This window comes from Oncorhynchus tshawytscha, linkage group LG07, assembly GCF_018296145.1.
Source record: "Oncorhynchus tshawytscha isolate Ot180627B linkage group LG07, Otsh_v2.0, whole genome shotgun sequence".
In the NCBI taxonomy this organism is placed as follows: domain Eukaryota; kingdom Metazoa; phylum Chordata; class Actinopteri; order Salmoniformes; family Salmonidae; genus Oncorhynchus; species Oncorhynchus tshawytscha.
This window is the reverse complement of record NC_056435.1, coordinates 73,773,812-73,794,692: the sequence shown is the minus strand read 5'-3', so window position 1 is coordinate 73,794,692 and position 20,881 is coordinate 73,773,812. Positions and strand designations below refer to the sequence as shown.

Here is a 20,881-nt window from a genome sequence, read left to right as displayed (position 1 = left end):
GCTCAGACACCCATCCATACCCCACAAGACATGCCACCAGAGGTCTCTTCAGACTCCCCAAGTATAGAACACACAGTACTACATAGAGCCATGACTACATGGAACTCTACTCCACATCAGGTAACGGATTTAAGCAATAGAATCAGATTACATTTTTTAAATACACCTCATGGAACAGCGGGGACTGTTAAACAACACAAACATAGGCACACACACATGGATTTTGTGTTGTAGATATGTGGTAGTGGGTGAATAGGGGCCTGAGGACACAGTGTGTGGTGAAATCTGAATGTATTGTAATGTTATTAAAATTCTAAGGTTCCCAGGTTCTAAGGTTCTCACCAGTGGAATGATGAAGCTCTGCGTCAGCTCCAGGAAGTACCGTCGTAGGATGGCATTCTGTGCCGCCGAGGGACGTTTCTGTTGGACACCCTGAGGGGAGGACACAATACGAACATCAGTTTACACAGCAGGGATAGTCAGTCCCATATGTCTAGCTATTGCCAAAACGCACCCCCTATTACCTTCTGTAGTTCCCTAGTTCCCCCATTACCTTCTGCAGTTTCCCGATTACCTTCTGCAGTTCCCTAGTCCCCCCATTACCTTCTGCAGTTCCCTAGTTCCCCCCTGCAGTTCCCTAGTTCCCCCATTACCTTCTGCAGTTCCCTAGTTCCCCCCCCATTACTTTCTGTAGTTCCCTAGTTCCCCCATTACTTTCTGCAGTTCCCCTTCCCCCCATTACCTTCTGCAGTTCCCTAGTTCCCCCATTACCTTCTGCAGTTCCCCCATTACTTTCTGTAGTTCCCCCCCCCCCATTACCTTCTGCAGTTCCCCCCCCCCATTACTTTCTGTAGTTCCCTAGTTCCCCCCCCCCCCATTACTTTCTGTAGTTCCCTAGTTCCCCCATTACTTCTGTAGTTCCCTAGTTCCTACTTTCTGTAGTTCCCTACCTTCTGTAGTTCCCTAGTTCCCCCCCCATTACCTTCTGTAGTTCCCTAGTTCCCCCATTACTTTCTGTAGTTCCCCCATAGTTCCCCCCCCATTACTTTCTGTAGTTCCCCATTACTTTCTGTTCCCCCATTACTTTCTGTAGTTCCCCCATTACTTTCTGTAGTTCCCCCCCATTACTTTCTGTAGTTCCCCCCCCCATTACTTTCTGTAGTTCCCCCATTACTTTCTAGTTCCCTTTCCCCCATTACTTTCTGTAGTTCCCCCCCCCCATTACTTTCTGTAGTTCCCCCCCCATTACTTTCTGTAGTTCCCCCATTACTTTCCCCCCATTACTTTCTGTAGTTCCCCCCCCCCATTACTTTCTGTAGTTCCCCCCCCCATTACTTTCTGTAGTTCCCCCCCCCCCATTACTTTCTGTAGTTCCCCCATTACTTTCTGTTTCCCCCCCCCTTACTTTCTGTAGTTCCCTAGTTCCCCATTACCTTCTGTAGTTCCCCCCATTACCTTCTGTAGTTCCCCCCCATTACCTTCTGCAGTTCCCCCCCCATTACTTTCTGTAGTTCCCTAGTTCCCCCATTACTTTCTGTAGTTCCCTAGTTCCCCACCATTACTTTCTGTAGTTCCCTAGTTCCCCCCATTACCTTCTGTAGTTCCCTAGTTCCCCCCATTACCTTCTATAGTTCCCCCCATTAGTTTCCCCCCCCCATTACCTTCTGTAGTTCCCCCCCCATTACTTTCTGTTCCTAGTTCCCCCATTACTTTCTGTAGTTCCCCCCCCCATTACTTTCTGTAGTTCCCCCCCCCATTACTTTCTGTAGTTCCCCCCCCCCCATTACTTTCTGTAGTTCCCCCAGTTCCCCCATTACTTTCTGTAGTTCCCCCATTACCCCCCATTTTTCTGTAGTTCCCTAGTTCCCCCCCTTTCTGTAGTTCCCTATTACTTTCTGTAGTTCCCCTGTAGTTCCCCCATTACTTTCTGTAGTTCCCCAGTTCCCCCATTACCTTCTGTAGTTCCCCCCATTACCTTCTGTAGTTCCCTAGTTCACATTACCTTCTGTAGTTCCCCCCCCATTACCTTCTGTAGTTCCCTAGTTCCCCCATTACCTTCTGTAGTTCCCCCCCCCCATTACCTTCTGTAGTTCCCTAGTTCCCCCCATTACCTTCTGTAGTTCCCCCCCCATTACCTTCTGTAGTTCCCCCATTAGTTCCCCCCATTACCTTCTGTAGTTCCCCCCCCATTACCTTCTGTAGTTCCCCCCCCCCATTACCTTCTGTAGTTCCCCCATTACCTTCTGTAGTTCCCCCCCCATTACCTTCTGTAGTTCCCCCCATTACCTTCTGTAGTTCCCCCCCCATTACCTTCTGTAGTTCCCCCCCCCCATTACCTTCTGTAGTTCCCCCCATTACCTTCTGTAGTTCCCCCCCATTACCTTCTGTAGTTCCCCCCCCCATTACCTTCTGTAGTTCCCCCCCATTAGTTCCCCCCCCATTACTTTAGTTCCCCCCATTACCTTCTGTAGTTCCCTAGTTCCCCCCCCCCATTACTTTCTGTTTCCCTAGTTCCCCCCATTACTTTCTGTAGTTCCCCCCATTACGTTTCCCAGTTCCCCCCCCCCCCCCATTACGTTTCCCCCCCCCCCCATTACTTTCCTAGTTCCCCCCCCCCCCATTACTTTCCTAGTTCCCCCCCCATTACTTTCTGTAGTTCCCTAGTTCCCCCCTGTAGTTCCCTAGTTCCCCCATTACTTTCTGTAGTTCCCTAGTTCCCCCATTACTTTCTGTAGTTCCCTAGTTCCCCCCATTACTTTCTGTAGTTCCCTAGTTCCCCCATTACTTTCTGTAGTTCCCTAGTTCCCCCCATTACTTTCTGTAGTTCCCTAGTTCCCCCATTACTTTCTGTAGTTCCCTAGTTCCCCCATTACTTTCTGTAGTTCCCTAGTTCCCCCCATTACTTTCTGTAGTTCCCCCCCATAGTTCCCCCATTACTTTCTGTAGTTCCCTAGTTCCCCCCATTACTTTCTGTAGTTCCCTAGTTCCCCCCATTACTTTCTGTAGTTCCCCCATAGTTCCCCCCCCCCCATTACTTTCTGTAGTTCCCTAGTTCCCCCCCCCCCATTACTTTCTGTAGTTCCCTAGTTCCCCCCATTACTTTCTGTAGTTCCCTAGTTCCCCCCCCATTACTTTCTGTAGTTCCCCCCATAGTTTCCCCCCCATTACCTTTCTGTAGTTCCCTAGTTCCCCCCATTACTTTCTGTAGTTCCCTAGTTCCCCCCCATTACTTTCTGTAGTTCCCTAGTTTCCCCGCTTACCTTCTGAAGTTGTTTAATGATATCCTCATCTTTGTTGAGGAAGGGCTTGTACGCGCTGTAGACACCTGCAATGGAACACACAAAGTAGTTTCACACAGTGAAGACACAATGTGGATATGAAAACACTAGTGACACAGTGAAGGGCATTGTGGGTCCTGGACGTTTAATATTAGGGAAGACAGTTATTTTTCTAAGAGCATGGCCTTATTTCTATAACAGCATATTGGATGACTGTAATTCATATTCCGTTCACCCAGTTCAATGTAACATCGACATGTTAAGGCTACTAAAATGTTTCCTATACTCATAAGGTTGCTACAACATAGCATACGGATTAAAGTGTAAAGTGTCGGTGCGGTGCACAAGTCGAGACACAAGTTGGCGTAATCAAGGTGACGGACAATACCGCTTTACACTCTTGATCTACGGTGTAATCATTAGTCCAAACAAGCGTTTCTATTGGACAAATTCAGCTAGGTTTATCCCTGTTTCCTTCCGTTTTAAGAAACACTTTTCAACAGAAATCAATGAAATGAGAACCAAGAGTCTCCTAGGTTTTGTATTGAAGTCAATGTACCCAGAGGAGGACGGAAGCTAGCTGTCCTCCGGCTACACCATGGTGCTACCCCACAGAGTGCTGTTGAGGCTACTATATACCTTAATTGCAAAACAGTGTGTTACTAAATTATTGTGATGTGAGAATGTTACATACATATATATAAAGGATAACTTTAATATTTTACTCAGTGAATTTTGTAAAAAGAGTAAGTGGATCCTCCCCTTTCTCCTCTGAGGAACCTCCATTGGTGAAGGGGGAATGTGGATATTAAAACACCAGCAGCCATCCATTCCAGTCATGTGTAGGGTTGTAAAACTCCAGAAACTTTCACAAAATACGAAGATTTTTCAGAAATCCCAGAAACAGGCATTTTTGGAATCATCCATCCTGGAATTCTTCAACCAGGATTACATTTTTTTTACTCTTTGAAACAGGGAATTTTGCGACCCTATTGATGTGAGAGTAAAGCCTCCGCTCAATCACCTGGTTTAGAGTCCAGGGTCTTCAGGTTCTTCAGCTTCTTGACCTTCATCTGCTTGACAGTCTCTCCAGCCTGCTTCATGTCTCCAATACGGATGATGTGAGGCCAGTGTTGGAGGGTCTTCGCAAAGAACGGATTGGTCACGCCAAGAATCACAGATGGCCTGAGAGACAGGCACAAAGACAGACACGTGTTAATAAATCATAGTAGCTCTACTTGTCAACAAAAGCATGTCTGACTGGCTTCTGTGTTCCATTTGCTCCCTAAAAACTCATAGCTAGCATGTCCATACAACATAGCTAGACAAATCAAATGTGATGTAAGAAGAGATTGGTATTCCAGGGCTGTATACTACAATGCAGGATCAAGGAGTTAGCTAGCCAACTTACCTAAATACTTGGAAATATATCAACTCAGCAACAAAAAAAAAAAGTCAGTTTCAGGACACCAGCTCTCAAAGAATTTGTAAAAATCCAAATAACTTCACAGATCTTCATTGTAAAGGGTTTAAACACTGTTTCCCATGCTTGGTCAATGAACCACAAACAATTACTGAACATGCACCTGTGGAATGGTCGGTATGACACTAACAGCTTCCGAACATCCAAACATCACACCCGCAGGACAGGTACAGGATGGCAACAACTGCACGAGTTACACCAGGAACGCACAATCCCTCCATCAGTGCTCAGACTGTCCGCAATAGGCTGAGAGAGGCTGGACTGAGGGCTTGTAGTACTGTTCTAAGGCAGATATTCACCAGACGACAACAACGTTGCCTATGGGCACAAACCCACCATCGCTGGACCAGACAGGACTGGCAAAAGGTGCTTTTCAATGACGAATTGCGGTTTTGTCTCACCAGGGGTGATGGTCGGATTTGCGTTTATCGTTGAAGGAATGAGCGTTACACCGAGGCCTGTACTCTGGAGCGGGATCGATTTGGAGGTGGAGGTTCTGTCATGGTCTGGGGCGGTGTGTCACAGCATCATCGGACTGAGCTTGTTGTCATTGCAGGCAATCTCAATGCTGTGCGTTATAGGGAAGACATCCTCCTCCCTCATGTGGTACCCTTCCTGCAGACTCATCCTGACATGATCCTCCAGCATGACAATGCCACCAACCATACTGCTCGTTCTGTGCGTGATTTCCTGCAAGACAGGAATGTCAGTGTTCTGCCATGGTCAACGAAGAGCCCGGATCTCATTGAGCACGTCTGGGACCTGTTGGATCGGAGGGTGAGGGCTAGGGCCATTCCCCCCAGAAATGTCTGGGACCTGTTGGATTGGAGGGTGAGGGCTAGGGCCATCCCCCCCAGAAATGTCTGGGACCTGTTGGATCGGAGGGTGAGGGCTAGGGCCATTCCCCCCAGAAATGTCCAGGAACTTGCAGGTGCCTTGGTGGAAGAGTGGGGTAACATCTCACAGCAAGAACTGGTCAATCTGGTGCAGTCCATGAGGAGGAGATGCACTGCAGTACTTAATGCAGCTGGTGGCCACACCAGATACTGACTTACTTTTGATTTTGCCTCCCCCTTTGTTCAGGGACACATTTTTCCATTTCTGTTAGTCACATGTCTGTGGAACTTGTTCAGTTTATGTCTCAGTTGTTGAATCTTATGTTCATACAAATATTTACACATGTTCAGTTTGCTGAAAATCAACGCAGTTGACAGTGAGGATGTTTCTTTTTTTGCTGAGTTTATATATTTTTTTGAAGATCAGCTTGAAATCAGCTTGAAATATGCTCTAATTGATTCAACAAACAAACATATCTAAGTGTAGCTTTTTTTTAATCAATAAGCAAATCCAGTTGTTTCTGCTTTGTAGTATACACCTCAGAGTATAAGGTGTTTTCAGTTGTGCCCGTTACTCACGGGGCCTGTGTTCTGGTGGTGTCCTACTATACTATAGTGTTACTCAGGAAGCCTGTGTTCTGGTGGTGTCCTACTATACTATAGTGTTACTCAGGAGGCCTGTGTTCTGGTGGTGTCCTACTATACTATAGTGTTACTCAGGAGGCCTGTGTTCTGGTGGTGTCCTACTATACTATAGTGTTACTCAGGAGGCCTGTGTTCTGGTGGTGTCCTACTATACTATAGTGTTACTCAGGAAGCCTGTGTTCTGGTGGTGTCCTACTATACTATAGTGTTACTCAGGAGGCCTGTGTTCTGGTGGTGTCCTACTATACTATAGTGTTACTCAGGAGGCCTGTGTTCTGGTGGTGTCCTACTATACTATAGTGTTACTCAGGAAGCCTGTGTTCTGGTGGTGTCCTACTATACTATAGTGTTACTCAGGAGGCCTGTGTTCTGGTGGTGTCCTACTATACTATAGTGTTACTCAGGAGGCCTGTGTTCTGGTGGTGTCCTACTATACTATAGTGTTACTCAGGAGGCCTGTGTTCTGGTGGTGTCCTACTATACTATAGTGTTACTCAGGAGGCCTGTGTTCTGGTGGTGTCCTACTATACTATAGTGTTACTCAGGAGGCCTGTGTTCTGGTGGTGTCCTACTATACTACAGTGTTACTCAGGAGGCCTGTGTTCTGGTGGTGTCATACTATACTATAGTGTTACTCAGGAGGCCTGTGTTCTGGTGGTGTCCTACTATACTATAGTGTTACTCAGGAGGCCTGTGTTCTGGTGGTGTCCTACTATACTATAGTGTTACTCAGGAGGCCTGTGTTCTGGTGGTGTCCTACTATACTATAGTGTTACTCAGAGGCCTGTGTTCTGGTGGTGTCCTACTATACTATAGTGTTACTCAGGAGGCCTGTGTTCTGGTGGTGTCCTACTATACTATAGTGTTACTCAGGAGGCCTGTGTTCTGGTGGTGTCATACTATACTATAGTGTTACTCAGGAGGCCTGTGTTCTGGTGGTGTCCTACTATACTATAGTGTTACTCAGGAGGCCTGTGTTCTGGTGGTGTCATACTATACTATAGTGTTACTCACGGAGCCTGTGTTCTGGTGGTGTCCTACTATACTATAGTGTTACTCACGGAGCCTGTGTTCTGGTGGTATACTCTTTAAACTCGTTGTCGTGGATGGTGAAGTACGGTCTGAAGTCACTGCAGTAGCGCAGTGGAGAGATGCAGCTGCACACACACACACACACACACACACACACACACACACATTAATTAGTGATTGAACTCCAGACACACAGATCATCTTAAGGGGTTGTGTTGTGTCTATTATCCTGCGTGCAGACAGCTACTGGTGCAGACTGCTGGTAGCTACTGGTAGCTGCTGGTAGCTACTGGTGCAGTCTGCTGGTAGCTACTGTTGCAGACTGCAGGTGGCTACTGGTGCAGACAGCTACTTGTGCAGACTGCTGGTGGCTACTGGTGCAGACTGCTGGTGGCTACTGGTGCAGACTGCTGGTGGCTACTGGTGCAGACTGCAGGTGGCTACTGGTGCAGACTGCAGGTGGCTACTGGTGCAGACTGCAGGTGGCTACTGGTGCAGACTGCAGGTAGCTACTGGTGCAGACTGCAGGTAGCTACTGGTGCAGACTGCAGGTAGCTACTGGTGCAGACTGCAGGTAGCTACTGGTGCAGACTGCAGGTAGCTACTGGTACAGACAGCAGGTAGCTACTGGTACAGACAGCTACTGGTGCAGACTGCTGGTAGCTACTGGTACAGACAGCTACTGGTGCAGACTGCTGGTAGCTACTGGTGCAGACTGCTACTGGTGCAGACTGCTGGTAGCTACTGGTGCAGGTGCAGACTGCTGGTAGCTACTGGTGCAGACTGCTGGTTGCTACTGGTGCAGACTGCTGGTAGCTACTGGTGCAGACTGCTGGTAGCTACTGGTGCAGACTGCTGGTAGCTACTGGTGCAGACTGCTGGTAGCTACTGGTGCAGACTGCTACTGGTGCAGACTGCTACTGGTGCAGACTGCTACTGGTGCAGACTGCTACTGGTGCAGACTGCTACTGGTGCAGACTGCTACTGGTGCAGACTGCTACAGACTGCTACTGGTGCAGACTGCTACTGGTGCAGACTGCTACTGGTGCAGACTGCTGGTAGCTACTGGTGCAGACTGCTGGTAGCTACTGGTGCAGACTGCTGGTAGCTACTGGTGCAGACTGCTGGTAGCTACTGGTGCAGACTGCTACTGGTGCAGACTGCTACTGGTACAGACAGCTACTGGTGCAGACTGCTGGTAGCTACTGGTACAGACAGCTACTGGTGCAGACTGCTGGTAGCTACTGGTGCAGACTGCTACTGGTGCAGACTGCTGGTAGCTACTGGTGCAGACTGCTGGTAGCTACTGGTGCAGACTGCTGGTTGCTACTGGTGCAGACTGCTGGTAGCTACTGGTGCAGACTGCTGGTAGCTACTGGTGCAGACTGCTGGTAGCTACTGGTGCAGACTGCTACTGGTGCAGACTGCTACTGGTGCAGACTGCTACTGGTGCAGACTGCTACTGGTGCAGACTGCTACTGGTGCAGACTGCTACTGGTGCAGACTGCTACTGGTGCAGACTGCTACAGACTGCTACTGGTGCAGACTGCTACTGGTGCAGACTGCTGGTAGCTACTGGTGCAGACTGCTGGTAGCTACTGGTGCAGACTGCTGGTAGCTACTGGTGCAGACTGCTGGTAGCTACTGGTGCAGACTGCTACTGGTGCAGACTGCTACTGGTGCAGACTGCTACTGGTGCAGACTGCTACTGGTGCAGACTGCTACTGGTGCAGACTGCTACTGGTGCAGACTGCTACTGGTGCAGACTGCTACTGGTGCAGACTGCTACTGGTGCAGACTGCTACTGGTGCAGACTGCTACTGGTGCAGACTGCTGGTAGCTACTGGTGCAGACTGCTGGTAGCTACTGGTGCAGACTGCTGGTAGCTACTGGTGCAGACTGCTGGTAGCTACTGGTGCAGACTGCTGGTAGCTACTGGTGCAGACTGCTGGTAGCTACTGGTGCAGACTGCTACTGGTGCAGACTGCTGTGAAAAAGTAATTTCCCCTTTTTGATATTCTCTATTTTTCCATATATATTTTTTATTATTGTCTTCAAACAAAACCTTATATTAGATAGCTGAGTGAACAAATAACATTAACATTTATTTAATAAACAAAGTTATGCAACACACATTGCCTCTCACAACATCTCCAATCGGGTTTAGGTCTGGACTTTGACTAGGCCATTCCAAGACATTAAATGAGTTGCTTTTCAGCCATTCTGATGGAGACTTGTGTGTTCTAGATCAGTGTCTATGGGCTTCAGTTTCAGCTCACAGACGGATGGCTTGACATTAGCATTCAGAATTATCCCTTTTTCATTCACAAAAAGTCAACTGAAATTTGCAAAAAGTACCCGGATGATCGTCAAGACTCCTGGAAGAATGTTTTATGGACAGAGGAGTCAAAAGTGGAACTTTTTGGACGAGGCGTGTCCCATTATGTCTGGAGAAAACCAAACACCGCATTCCACGGTAAGAACCTCATACCAACGGTGAAGCATGGTGGTGGTGGCGGTAGTGTGATGGTTTGAGGATGCTTTTCTGCCTCGGGACCTGGACGACTTGCATTGCTTGAAGGAACCGTGAATTCGGTTCTGTATCAGAGAATTCTACAGGAGAATGACAGGCCGTCCCCGTCTGTGAGCTGAAGCCCAGCTGGGTCACGCAGCGAGACAATGATCCAAAACACAAAATCAAGTCTCCATCAGAATGGCTGAAAAGCAACTAATTTAATGTCTTGGAATGGCCTCGTCAAAGTCCAGACCTAAACCCAATTGAGATGTTGTTGCAGGACATGAACTGAGCAGCTCGTGCTCAAAAACCACACAGATGTCGCTGAGTGACAGCAGTTCTGCATGGAAGAGTGGACCAAACTTCCTCCACAGCGATGTGAGAAACTGATCATCAACTACAGGAAGTGTTTGGTTGGAGTCATTGCAGCTAAAGGTGGCACAACCAGTTAGTGAGTATAAGGGGAAATACTTATTGTGTTGCATAACTTTGTTTTTTAAATTAATTAAATAATTGTCCAGATTTGGAGTTATTTGTTCACTCAGGTACCCTTTATCTAATGTTAGGTTTGGAGTTATTTGTTCACTCAGGTACCCTTTATCTAATATTAGGTTTGGAGTTATTTGTACACTCAGGTACCCTTTATCTAATATTAGGTTTGGAGTTATTTGTACACTCAGGTACCCTTTATCTAATGTTAGGTTTGGAGTTATTTGTACACTCAGGTACCCTTTATCTAATGTTAGGTTTGGAGTTATTTGTACACTCAGGTACCCTTTATCTAATGTTAGGTTTGGAGTTATTTGTTCACTCAGGTACCCTTTATCTAATATTAGGTTTGGAGTTATTTGTACACTCAGGTACCCTTTATCTAATGTTAGGTTTGGAGTTATTTGTACACTCAGGTACCCTTTATCTAATATTAGGTTTGGAGTTATTTGTACACTCAGGTACCCTTTATCTAATGTTAGGTTTGGAGTTATTTGTACACTCAGGTACCCTTTATCTAATGTTAGGTTTGGAGTTATTTGTACACTCAGGTACCCTTTATCTAATATTAGGTTTGGAGTTATTTGTACACTCAGGTACCCTTTATCTAATGTTAGGTTTGGAGTTATTTGTACACTCAGGTACCCTTTATCTAATGTTAGGTTTGGAGTTATTTGTTCACTCAGGTACCCTTTATCTAATGTTAGGTTTGGAGTTATTTGTACACTCAGGTACCCTTTATCTCATATTAGGTTTTGATTGAAGATACAAAAACATTTAGTGTAAAAAAATATGCAAAAAAGAGACAATTGTAAAGGGGAACATACTGTATTTTACTTTATAGCTGTGTACTTTTTTATTTTTAAAAAATGGTTATGTTTATCTTTCTAGCCACACCCTCCTTGTCTCACCTGACCAATGCCAGAACAGTATCGGAAGATTCTGCCGGAGATGGTGCCATGACAACCAGAGCCTCTCCTAGCAACACCAGCTCCCATAACATCTGAATGTGGAAGAAGACTGGGTGGAAACACCTGCAGAGGGGAAGAGATGGAACTGTATCTGCTCTCCACTTCCTCCTGGGTGGACCCTCTACAGAAACCCCATGTTACCATGGCAACCAGTCCATGTGTCAACAACATAAAGCAGCTAAGTGTCCTCCTGGCTGGAGTCAACCTGCACTCCCACTCCCTACCAATGGGTGGCATCAGAGAGCTGGGAAGGTAGTCCAACAACACATCAATAGTCCAGCACCCTATTCCCTATATAGTGCACTACTTTTGCAGACCCTGGTCATAAGTAGTGCACGATATAGGGAATAGTGTGCCATTTGTGATTGAACACCACTACTAACATGTACTCACGTGAACAAGTCTACCTCGTGGACCGTGGGGAGGACTATGGACACCAGGTTGTCATTCTGTAACAAAACCAGTCATGGGGTATAATTAGGGTTACAGGGTTTTGGACAGACTACCAGCAGTGTATCAGAGTGACATGGTAGGAGTCTGAAATGGCATCCTATTCACTATATATGGTACACCGGTCAAAACGTAGTTCACTATGGGGAACAGGGTGCCATTTTGTAGTGTTGTTCGTAGCACGGTGATAGGGAACAGGGTGCCATTTTGTAGTGTTGTTCGTAACACGGTGATAGGGAACAGGGTGCCATTTTGTAGTGTTGTTCGTAGCACGGTGATAGGGAACAGGGTGCCATTTGTAGTGTTGTTCGTAGCACGGTGATAGGGAACAGGGTGCCATTTTGTAGTGTTGTTCGTAGCACGGTGATAGGGAACAGGGTGCCATTTTTTAGTGTTGTTCGTAGCACGGTGATAGGGAACAGGGTGCCATTTTGTAGTGTTGTTCGTAACATGGTGATAGGGAACAGGGTGCCATTTTTCCCTGTAGTGTTGTTCGTAGCACGGTGATAGGGAACAGGGTGCCATTTTGTAGTGTTGTTCGTAACACGGATAGGGAACAGGGTGCCATTTTGTAGTGTTGTTCTGTACACAGACAGATAGGGAACAGGGTGCCATTTTGTAGTGTTGTTCGTAGCACGGTGATAGGGAACAGGGTGCCATTTTGTAGTGTTGTTCGTAACACGGTGATAGGGAACAGGGTGCCATTTTGTAGTGTTGTTCGTAGCACGGTGATAGGGAACAGGGTGCCATTTTGTAGTGTTGTTCGTAACACGGTGATAGGGAACAGGGTGCCATTTTGTAGTGTTGTTCGTAGCACGGTGATAGGGAACAGGGTGCCATTTTGTAGTGTTGTTCGTAGCACGGCGATTCTCATCCTCACCTGTGTGGACTGTACCAGCTGAGAGGTTCCAGGCTTGTCGTAACATGTTGGGATCCGAACCTAGAAAAACAGAAAGAAATATTATCGATTAAGTTGCTCAAGTACTTTGTGACAACTGTTGGTGTAAATTAAAAAAAACATTTTTATAAATATTTGATTGATAGGTAATCGTAGAAGAGGCCTATATAAATATTTAGCTGTACTGTACCCATTATAGAGATGGTCAATATTTTCCCTGGGTTAGACGTACCTTCATAACAGTACCCATTATAGGGAGGACCAATATTTTCCCTGGATGAGGAGTGGGCCAGCGGTCGATGTCGTTGCAGGCTGTCGCACACAGAAAAAGCCACGTGAAGACACACAGACAGACTACAGGGTTCACCGGGCCAATAAGTTGTTACGACTAAAAACACACAACAACTGAACAGCAGAAAAATAACAGGAAAGAGACAGACCAGACAATGCTCTACTAAAGCGAGGGGCCACAGACTAGCCCCTCTACTAAAGCGAGGGGCCACAGACTAGCCCCTCTACTAAAGCGAGGGGCCACAGACTAGCCCCTCTACTAAAGGGAGGGGCCACAGACTAGCCCCTCTACTAAAGGGAGGGGCCACAGACTAGCCCCTCTACTAAAGGGAGGGGCCACAGACTAGCCCCTCTACTAAAGGGAGGGGCCACAGACTAGCCCCTCTACTAAAGGGAGGGGCCACAGACTAGCCCCTCTACTAAAGGGAGGGGCCACAGACTAGCCTCTCTACTAAAGGGAGGGGCCACAGACCTCCAGCCCCTCTGCTAAAGGGAGGGGCCACAGACTAGCCCCTCTACTAAAGGGAGGGGCCACAGACTAGCCCCTCTACTAAAGGGAGGGGCCACAGACTAGCCCCTCTACTAAAGGGAGGGGCCACAGACTAGCCCCTCTACTAAAGGGAGGGGCCACAGACTAAAAATCCTCTACTAAAGGGAGGGGCCACAGACTAGCCCCTCTACTAAAGGGAGGGGCCACAGACTAGCCCCTCTACTAAAGGGAGGGGCCACAGACTTGCCCCTCTACTAAAGGGAGGGGCCACAGACCTAGCCCCTCTCTAAAGGGAGGGGCAAACTCCTCTTAAAGGGAGGGGCCACAGACTATTTCTACTTAAGGGAGTCATTGATGTAAGCCCCTCTAAACAGGGAGGGGTTGGAAGTGAACACTTGACCCCTGATTTGAGGGAGGGATAATACAGACATCATCCCCCTTCTCTACTAAAGGGAGGGGCATCAGACCAGCCCCTCTACTAAAGGGAGGGGTTGAATACTGGACTAGCCCCCTCTTTAAGGGAGGGGCACAGACCAGCCCCTCTACTAAAGGGAGGGGCCATCAGACCAGCCCCTCTACTAAAGGGAGGGGCCATCATACAGACTCCCCTCTACTAAAGGGAGGGGCATCATACCAGCCCCTCTACTAAAGGGAGGGGCCATCATACCAGCCCCTTCTCTAAAGGAGGGGTTATAGACTGACATCCCCTCTACTAAAGGGAGGGGCCATAGACATCATACCCTCTCTACTAAAGGGAGGGGCCATAGACATCATACCCCCTCTACTAAAGGGAGGTTATATACTGGCATCATACCAGCCCCTTCTCTAAAGGGAGGGGCATCATACCAGCCCCTCTCTAAAGGGAGGGGCCATAGACTGCCCCAGCTCTTTCTAAAGGGAGGGGCCATCAGACCAGCTCTTCTACTAAAGGGAGGGGTTATAGACTGACTCTCTACTAAAGGGAGGGGCCACAGACTAGCCCCTCTACTAAAGGGAGGGGCCACAGACTAGCCTCTCTACTAAAGGGAGGGGCCACAGACTAGCCTCTCTACTAAAGGGAGGGGCTAGTCTGTGGCCCCTCCCGGTTTCAGCTGATGTTTCCCCATTGGAACAGGATGAAATGAGGAGACCCACCAGCCTCCAGACACGGCTCCTGCTTCTCAAAGTACTCTGGAGCAACGAGCTTCAGCAGGGAGTGGAAGAACGTGACGTAAGGAAGCTTGCTGATAAGGACCAGCGACTGGAAACACACACACAGACACACACACACACAGTTAAAAATCATATTGCAATAAGGTCAGGAAGTTTTAGAAAAACTGTGCTAAAACGTAGTCTGATAACACAGTTCAACACCAGCTAACTCACCTTCTGAAAGTAACCCCTCTTGAGTGACTTGTCCCGGACTTGTCTGAAGTAGACGTAACCATAGTAATGGCCTTGGTCCCTCTACACACAAAAAACAAACTCACATTTAGTATGGGCACACACACACACTATTTCATTAGTCATTGATGTAAGCCTAAACACGACATGGTTGGAAGTGAACAGTTGACAAGTGATTTGAGGCAGTGGATAATACTGGCATCATACCAGCTCCTTCTCTATAGGACAGGTTATATACTGGCATCATACCAGCTCCTTCTCTATAGGACAGGTTGAATACTGGCATCATACCAGCTCCTTCTCTATAGGACAGGTTATATGACATCATACCAGCACCTTCTCTATAGGACAGGTCATATACTGGCATCATACCAGCTCCTTCTCTATAGGACAGGTTTGATACTGGCATCATACCAGCTCCTTCTCTATAGGACAGGTTAGATACTGGCATCATACCAGCTCCTTCTCTATAGGACAGGTTATATACTGGCATCATACCAGCTCCTTCTCTATAGGACAGGTTATATACTGGCATCATACCAGCTCCTTTTCTATAGGACAGGTTATATACTGACATCATACCAGCTCCTTCTCTATAGGACAGGTTATATACTGACATCATACCAGCTCCTTCTCTATAGGACAGGTTATATACTGGCATCATACCAGCTCCTTCTCTATAGGACAGGTTATATACTGGCATCATACCAGCTCCTTTTCTATAGGACAGGTTATATACTGGCATCATACCAGCTCCTCTTTATAGGACAGGTTATATACTGACATCATACCAGCTCCTTTTCTATAGGACAGGTTATATACTGACATCATACCAGCTCCTTTTCTATAGGACAGGTTATATACTGGCATCATACCAGCTCCTTCTCTATAGGACAGGTTATATACTGGCATCATACCAGCTCCTTTTCTATAGGACAGGTTATATACTGGCATCATACCAGCTCCTTCTCTATAGGACAGGTTGAATACTGGCATCATACCAGCTCCTTTTCTATAGGACAGGTTATATACTGGCATCATACCAGCTCCTTCTCTATAGGACAGGTTATATACTGGCATCATACCAGCTCCTTCTCTATAGGACAGGCCTATAGGACAGGTTACATTCCCAAGGAATATTTATTTTGTTTTCCAACTTTAGTATTTTACAGTGTGTGACCAGAGCTGGCAGTCAGAGTGCAGTTGGAAGTCATGGCCGGCCGGTGACTGGCTGAGGAGTGTAATGGCCGGCCGGTGATTGGCTGAGGTGTCTACTGGCTGGTTGGTGATTGGCTGAGGTGTCTACTGGCTGGTTGGTGATTGGCTGAGGTGTGTACCGGCTGGTTGGTGATTGGCTGAGGTGTCTACTGGCTGAGGTGTGTCATGGCATGGGGAAAGTGTTGGCTGAGACTGTATGGCTCTCACAGAGATTCTCATCTCTCAGGTGTGAGTCAATGTTTACCTGTAGAGTCATGAGGAGTTTCCCCTTAGCGGACATAAATGCCATTCTAACCCAGCCAGGTTATATCTGATTCAACCAGCCATTCCTATTCTAACCCAGATAGCTCTAAATCTATTCTAACCCAGCCAACTCTATATCTATTCTAACCCAGCCATTCCCATTCTAACCCAGATAGGTTATATCTGTCATCATAGCCAGCTCTATATCTATTCTAACCCAGCCAGCTCTATATCTATTCTAACCCAGCCAGCTCCATATCTATTCTAACCCAGATAGCTCTATATCTATTCTAACCCAGCCAGCTCTATATCTATTCTAACCCAGCCAGCTCTATATCTATTCTAACCAGCTTCCTATTCTAACCCAGATAGCTCTATATCTATTCTAACCCAGCCAGCTCTACATCTATTCTAACCAGCCAGCTCTATAGGACATCTATTCTAACATCCAGCCAGCTCTACATCTATTCTAGGAGCCAGCTCTACATCTATTCAACATAGCCAGCTCTACATCTATTCTAACCCAGCCAGCTCTATATCTATTCTAACCAGCCATTCCTATTCTAACCCAGCCATTCCTATTCTAACCCAGCCATTCCTATTCTAACCCAGCCAGCTCTATATCCATTCAACCAGCCAGCTCTATATCCATTCTAACCCAGCCAGCTCTATATCCATTCATACCAGCCAGCTCTATATCCATTCTAACTGGCATCCAGCTCTATATCCATTCTAACCCAGCCAGCTCTATATCCATTCAACCAGCCAGCTCTATATATCCATTCTAACCCAGCCAGCTCTATATCCATTCTAACCCAGCCAGCTCTATATCCATTCTAACCCAGGACAGCTCTATATCCATTCTAACCCAGCCAGCTCTATATCCATTCTAACCCAGCCAGCTCTATTCTATTCTAACCCAGCCAGCTCTATATCTATTCTATACCAGCCATTCCTTTCTAGGACAGGCCTATATCTATTCTACATTCCCAGCCATTCCTATTTTAACCCAGATAGCTCTATATCTATTCTGACCCAGCCAGCTCTATATGCATTCTAACCCAGCCAGCTCTATATCTATTCTAACCCAGATAGCTCTATATCTATTCTAACTGGCTGGTTGGTGATTCCTATTCTAACTGGATGGTTCTGATTCCATTCTAACTGGCTGGCTGGTGATATCTATTCTAACCGGCCAGCTCTGATATCTATTCTAACTGGCTGAGCTCTGTCATCCATTCTAAAGTGTTGGCAGCTGTATGGCTATTCTAACCCAGCCATTCAGGTGTGAGTCTATTCTAACTGTAGATAGCTCTATATCCATTCTAACCCAGCCAGCTCTATATATCTATTCTAACCCAGCCAGCACTATATCTATTCTAACCCAGCCAGCTCTATATCTATTCTAACCCCCCCATTCCTATTCTAACCCAGCCAGCTCTATATCTATTCTAACCCAGCCAGCTCCATATCTATTCTAACCCAGCCATTCCTATTCTAACCCAGATAGCCCCATTCAGCATGGTCCTCAGAGTTTGATAGATCAAAAACATTTTCAAATAACCCTCCCCCTGTACTGTCAAATAAGTTGCAGACCACCCCCCATAGAATTAACTAAACAATAAACAATGTTTACGACCACAATTAACACCAGCAGCGACCCCGCCCAGCAGCGACCCCGCCCAGCAGCGACCCCGCCCAGCAGCGACCCCGCCCAGCAGCGACCCCGCCCAGCAGCGACCCCGCCCGAGACAGCCAGAAAGACAGATGTCGAGTCCCTGAATCCTTTTTACCTTCAGGCAGACTGGGGCGTCACGGTCAAACTGGTCCAGAAAACATCCCAGAGAAGACTTCCTGCCTGAGGCCTGGCGGAAACGGAAGCAGAACTGTGTGTCCCCTAGACAACCTGCCAAACAGGAAGAGGAAACAAATGTAGTCATCTTCCTGTTGGCTGGAGGGAATTCCACCACTGACATGGGGAAGAGGACAGGGGAGGAATGTTGTGATAGCAACAAGGTTCTGGGATGGAGGTTTTGAAACCAGACCGTTAAAGCAGTGATTTATCACACAAAGAAGCTGTTTTACTGAAAGGTCCCTGAATAGCTATAAGAATGAAGCCTGGGTGCCAGTCTGTTTCTGCTGTCCTACCAACTCCTTACGGAATTATCATGCTTTTGACAATGACAGCAGAGTTGGCAAGAACACAAACAGATCTGGGACCAGGCTAATAAAATGTCATACAGGGGCCAAATAAGACATTGAAGTCTAACAAGGCATTTGGTGAAGACATTTTGAAGGGGTAAACGTACTGTACAGTGAAACACCAGTCCTACATTCCAGAGCCTGCATGTCAGCCTGTGTCTATCTGCACACCACATGGGGACAGGAGGTTTTCCCAGGTGCCTAGTGCAGCAGAGCTCCAATCTCTCCAACATGTATACATAGGAGTATTTCAAAGGGGTTGGAATACAGGAAGTCAGATTTCAGTGGGACCTAGTGTTGATTAAATACAGGAAGTCAGATTTCAGTGGGACCTATTGTTGATTAAATACAGTGATGTTAATATTTCCCGGAGTCTCTCCTCTGAAGCAGGTAACAAGTGGGCTGAGTTCCAGTCACTTCTTGTACAATGCGTGAAATTCCAGGCTATGCTTTGTGTGCTGAACTAAGTCACTGCTCACCTCCATCGTAAATCGTTGAGTTTTAAAAAAACAGCTAGGCCAGTCGGGTACAGAGTGACACAGTAGAGTATATCGCAGAAGAATATAGTACATCACAGTAAAGTAAAGAAAAGTAAAGTCGAGTATAGTACAGTAGAGTATAGTTCAGGACAGTACAGTACAGTACACACAAATTGAGTACCCTACCGAGCTCGACCCTACCGAGCTCTACCCTGATGTCCAAAACTTGTGAAACATCAACATCTATGATTGGTTCATATTTGGTCCGGTCCAACCAAACGCTGTCTTCTTTGGTGGCAGAGGTTTTTAAAATAATAGCCAGTGTGTAAAATAAATTTCCAAATATGTAAAAGGAGGATATTGTATAATTCTACCTTTGTGTACCTATTCAGGATGAATCTCTATAAAGAGAACGTCAGATCCATCATTATGTTTCAGTAAAATGTTCGGTGTAAATGGTATGAGTTGTATGGTTGTTGTATGGTTTGTTAAAAACTTAGAAATCAAATGGTATTTGTTTGGCATACATTTTTGGCCTAAAATCTGAGTTACTGTGGAATTGCCCTACAGACTAATACAGGTGTCAAAAAATAAGAAAAATTGAATTGTATTAGTCACATGCTTAAGGTGATTCTCATGAAACCAGTTTAAATGTCTGTAGCAAATTAAGTTACAAAACAATGACGTATCGGCAAAAATCGACCAAGATGTCTAGTTTTGGGAAAAGTGTCTTTTACATTTTACATTTGCGTATGAATTTCTTGACATTTGTTACTCCAAAAACTCATTACCGAAATGCATCCGGATTAAATACTAGGATAATGTTTTAAAAATGTTTAAATTTTCAAAAAAACTTAAAACTTATTTGAATAAAATATATGTTGCTGTAGTTTGTCCATAAATTGTATACTAGTTTAAGTATACATTAAACTATAATATTTATTAAATACAAAAACCTTCTGTGGACATGGGTCTCATTACCATAATACTTTTTCAAGATCCTGTAAAAACTTGAATCCGTTTAAAATATAAGCTTTATTAACTCATGATGCAAGAGAAGTAGTCAGATGAGCTTAAATTATGTTCATTTATTTTCTTATATGCCTTCAGAGTTTAGTTAATATTCTAAAAACACCTCCCTTACCCTACAACTCTGCCAAAGGGGGCGGAGTTGCAATCTACTGCAGAGATAGCCTGCAGAGCTCTGTCTTACGATCCACCGCTTGCTATAGACCACCTTCTGCCCCCAGCTGTGCCCTGGACACCATATGTGAATTGATTGCCCCCCATCTATCTTCAGAGCTCGTGCTGCTTGGTGACCTAAACTGAGACATGCTTAACACCCCGGCCATCCTACAAACTAAGCTAGATGCCCCCAATCTCACACAAATTATCAAAGAACTTACCAAGTACAACCCCAAATCAGTAAGCACAGGCACCCTCATAGATATCATCCTAACCAACCTGCCCTCCAAATACACCTCTGCTGTTTTCAACCAGGATCTCAGAGATCACTGCCTCATTGCCTGCGTCCGTAATGGGTCTGCGGTCAAACGACTAACCCTCATCACTGTCAAACGCTCCCTAAAACACTTCAGTGAGCAGGCCTTTCTAATTGACCTGGCCCGGGTATCCTGGAAGGATATTGACCTCATTCTGTCAGTAGAGGATGCCTGGTTATTTTTTAATTTTTTTTATGCCTTCCTCACCAGGAACAGATATAGCCCTTTGTTCACTCCAGACCTGACTGCCCTGACTGCCCTCGACCAGCACAAAAACATCCTGTGGTGTACTGCATTAGCATCAAATATATGCAACTTTTCAGGGAAGTTAGGAACCGATAAACACAGGAAGTATGCTTTCCAAAGGCTAGCTTTTTCAAAACAGAAATTTACATCCTGTAGCACAAACTCCAAAAAGTTTTGGGACACTAAAGTCCATAGAGAATAAGAGCACCTCCTCCCAGCTGCCCACTGCA

The 20,881-nt window shown here is 46.2% G+C and overlaps 1 protein-coding gene across 1 annotated transcript in view; it reads right to left on the bottom strand.

Moving 5' to 3' along the window:
- The window catches only part of dennd6aa (DENN/MADD domain containing 6Aa), a 40,727-nt gene that overhangs the window by 11,816 nt on the left and 8,030 nt on the right, over nucleotides 1-20,881 (bottom strand). Inside the window, exons 4-14 of the mRNA XM_042324962.1 lie at nucleotides 18,016-18,128; nucleotides 14,744-14,824; nucleotides 14,513-14,618; nucleotides 12,830-12,909; nucleotides 12,580-12,639; nucleotides 11,643-11,698; nucleotides 11,190-11,312; nucleotides 7,304-7,399; nucleotides 4,303-4,463; nucleotides 3,261-3,325; nucleotides 343-432 (exon numbers count right to left, since the gene is read on the bottom strand). Coding sequence (XP_042180896.1) covers nucleotides 343-432; nucleotides 3,261-3,325; nucleotides 4,303-4,463; nucleotides 7,304-7,399; nucleotides 11,190-11,312; nucleotides 11,643-11,698; nucleotides 12,580-12,639; nucleotides 12,830-12,909; nucleotides 14,513-14,618; nucleotides 14,744-14,824; nucleotides 18,016-18,128 — 1,031 coding nt within the window. The remainder of the gene's footprint in view (nucleotides 1-342; nucleotides 433-3,260; nucleotides 3,326-4,302; nucleotides 4,464-7,303; nucleotides 7,400-11,189; nucleotides 11,313-11,642; nucleotides 11,699-12,579; nucleotides 12,640-12,829; nucleotides 12,910-14,512; nucleotides 14,619-14,743; nucleotides 14,825-18,015; nucleotides 18,129-20,881) is intronic.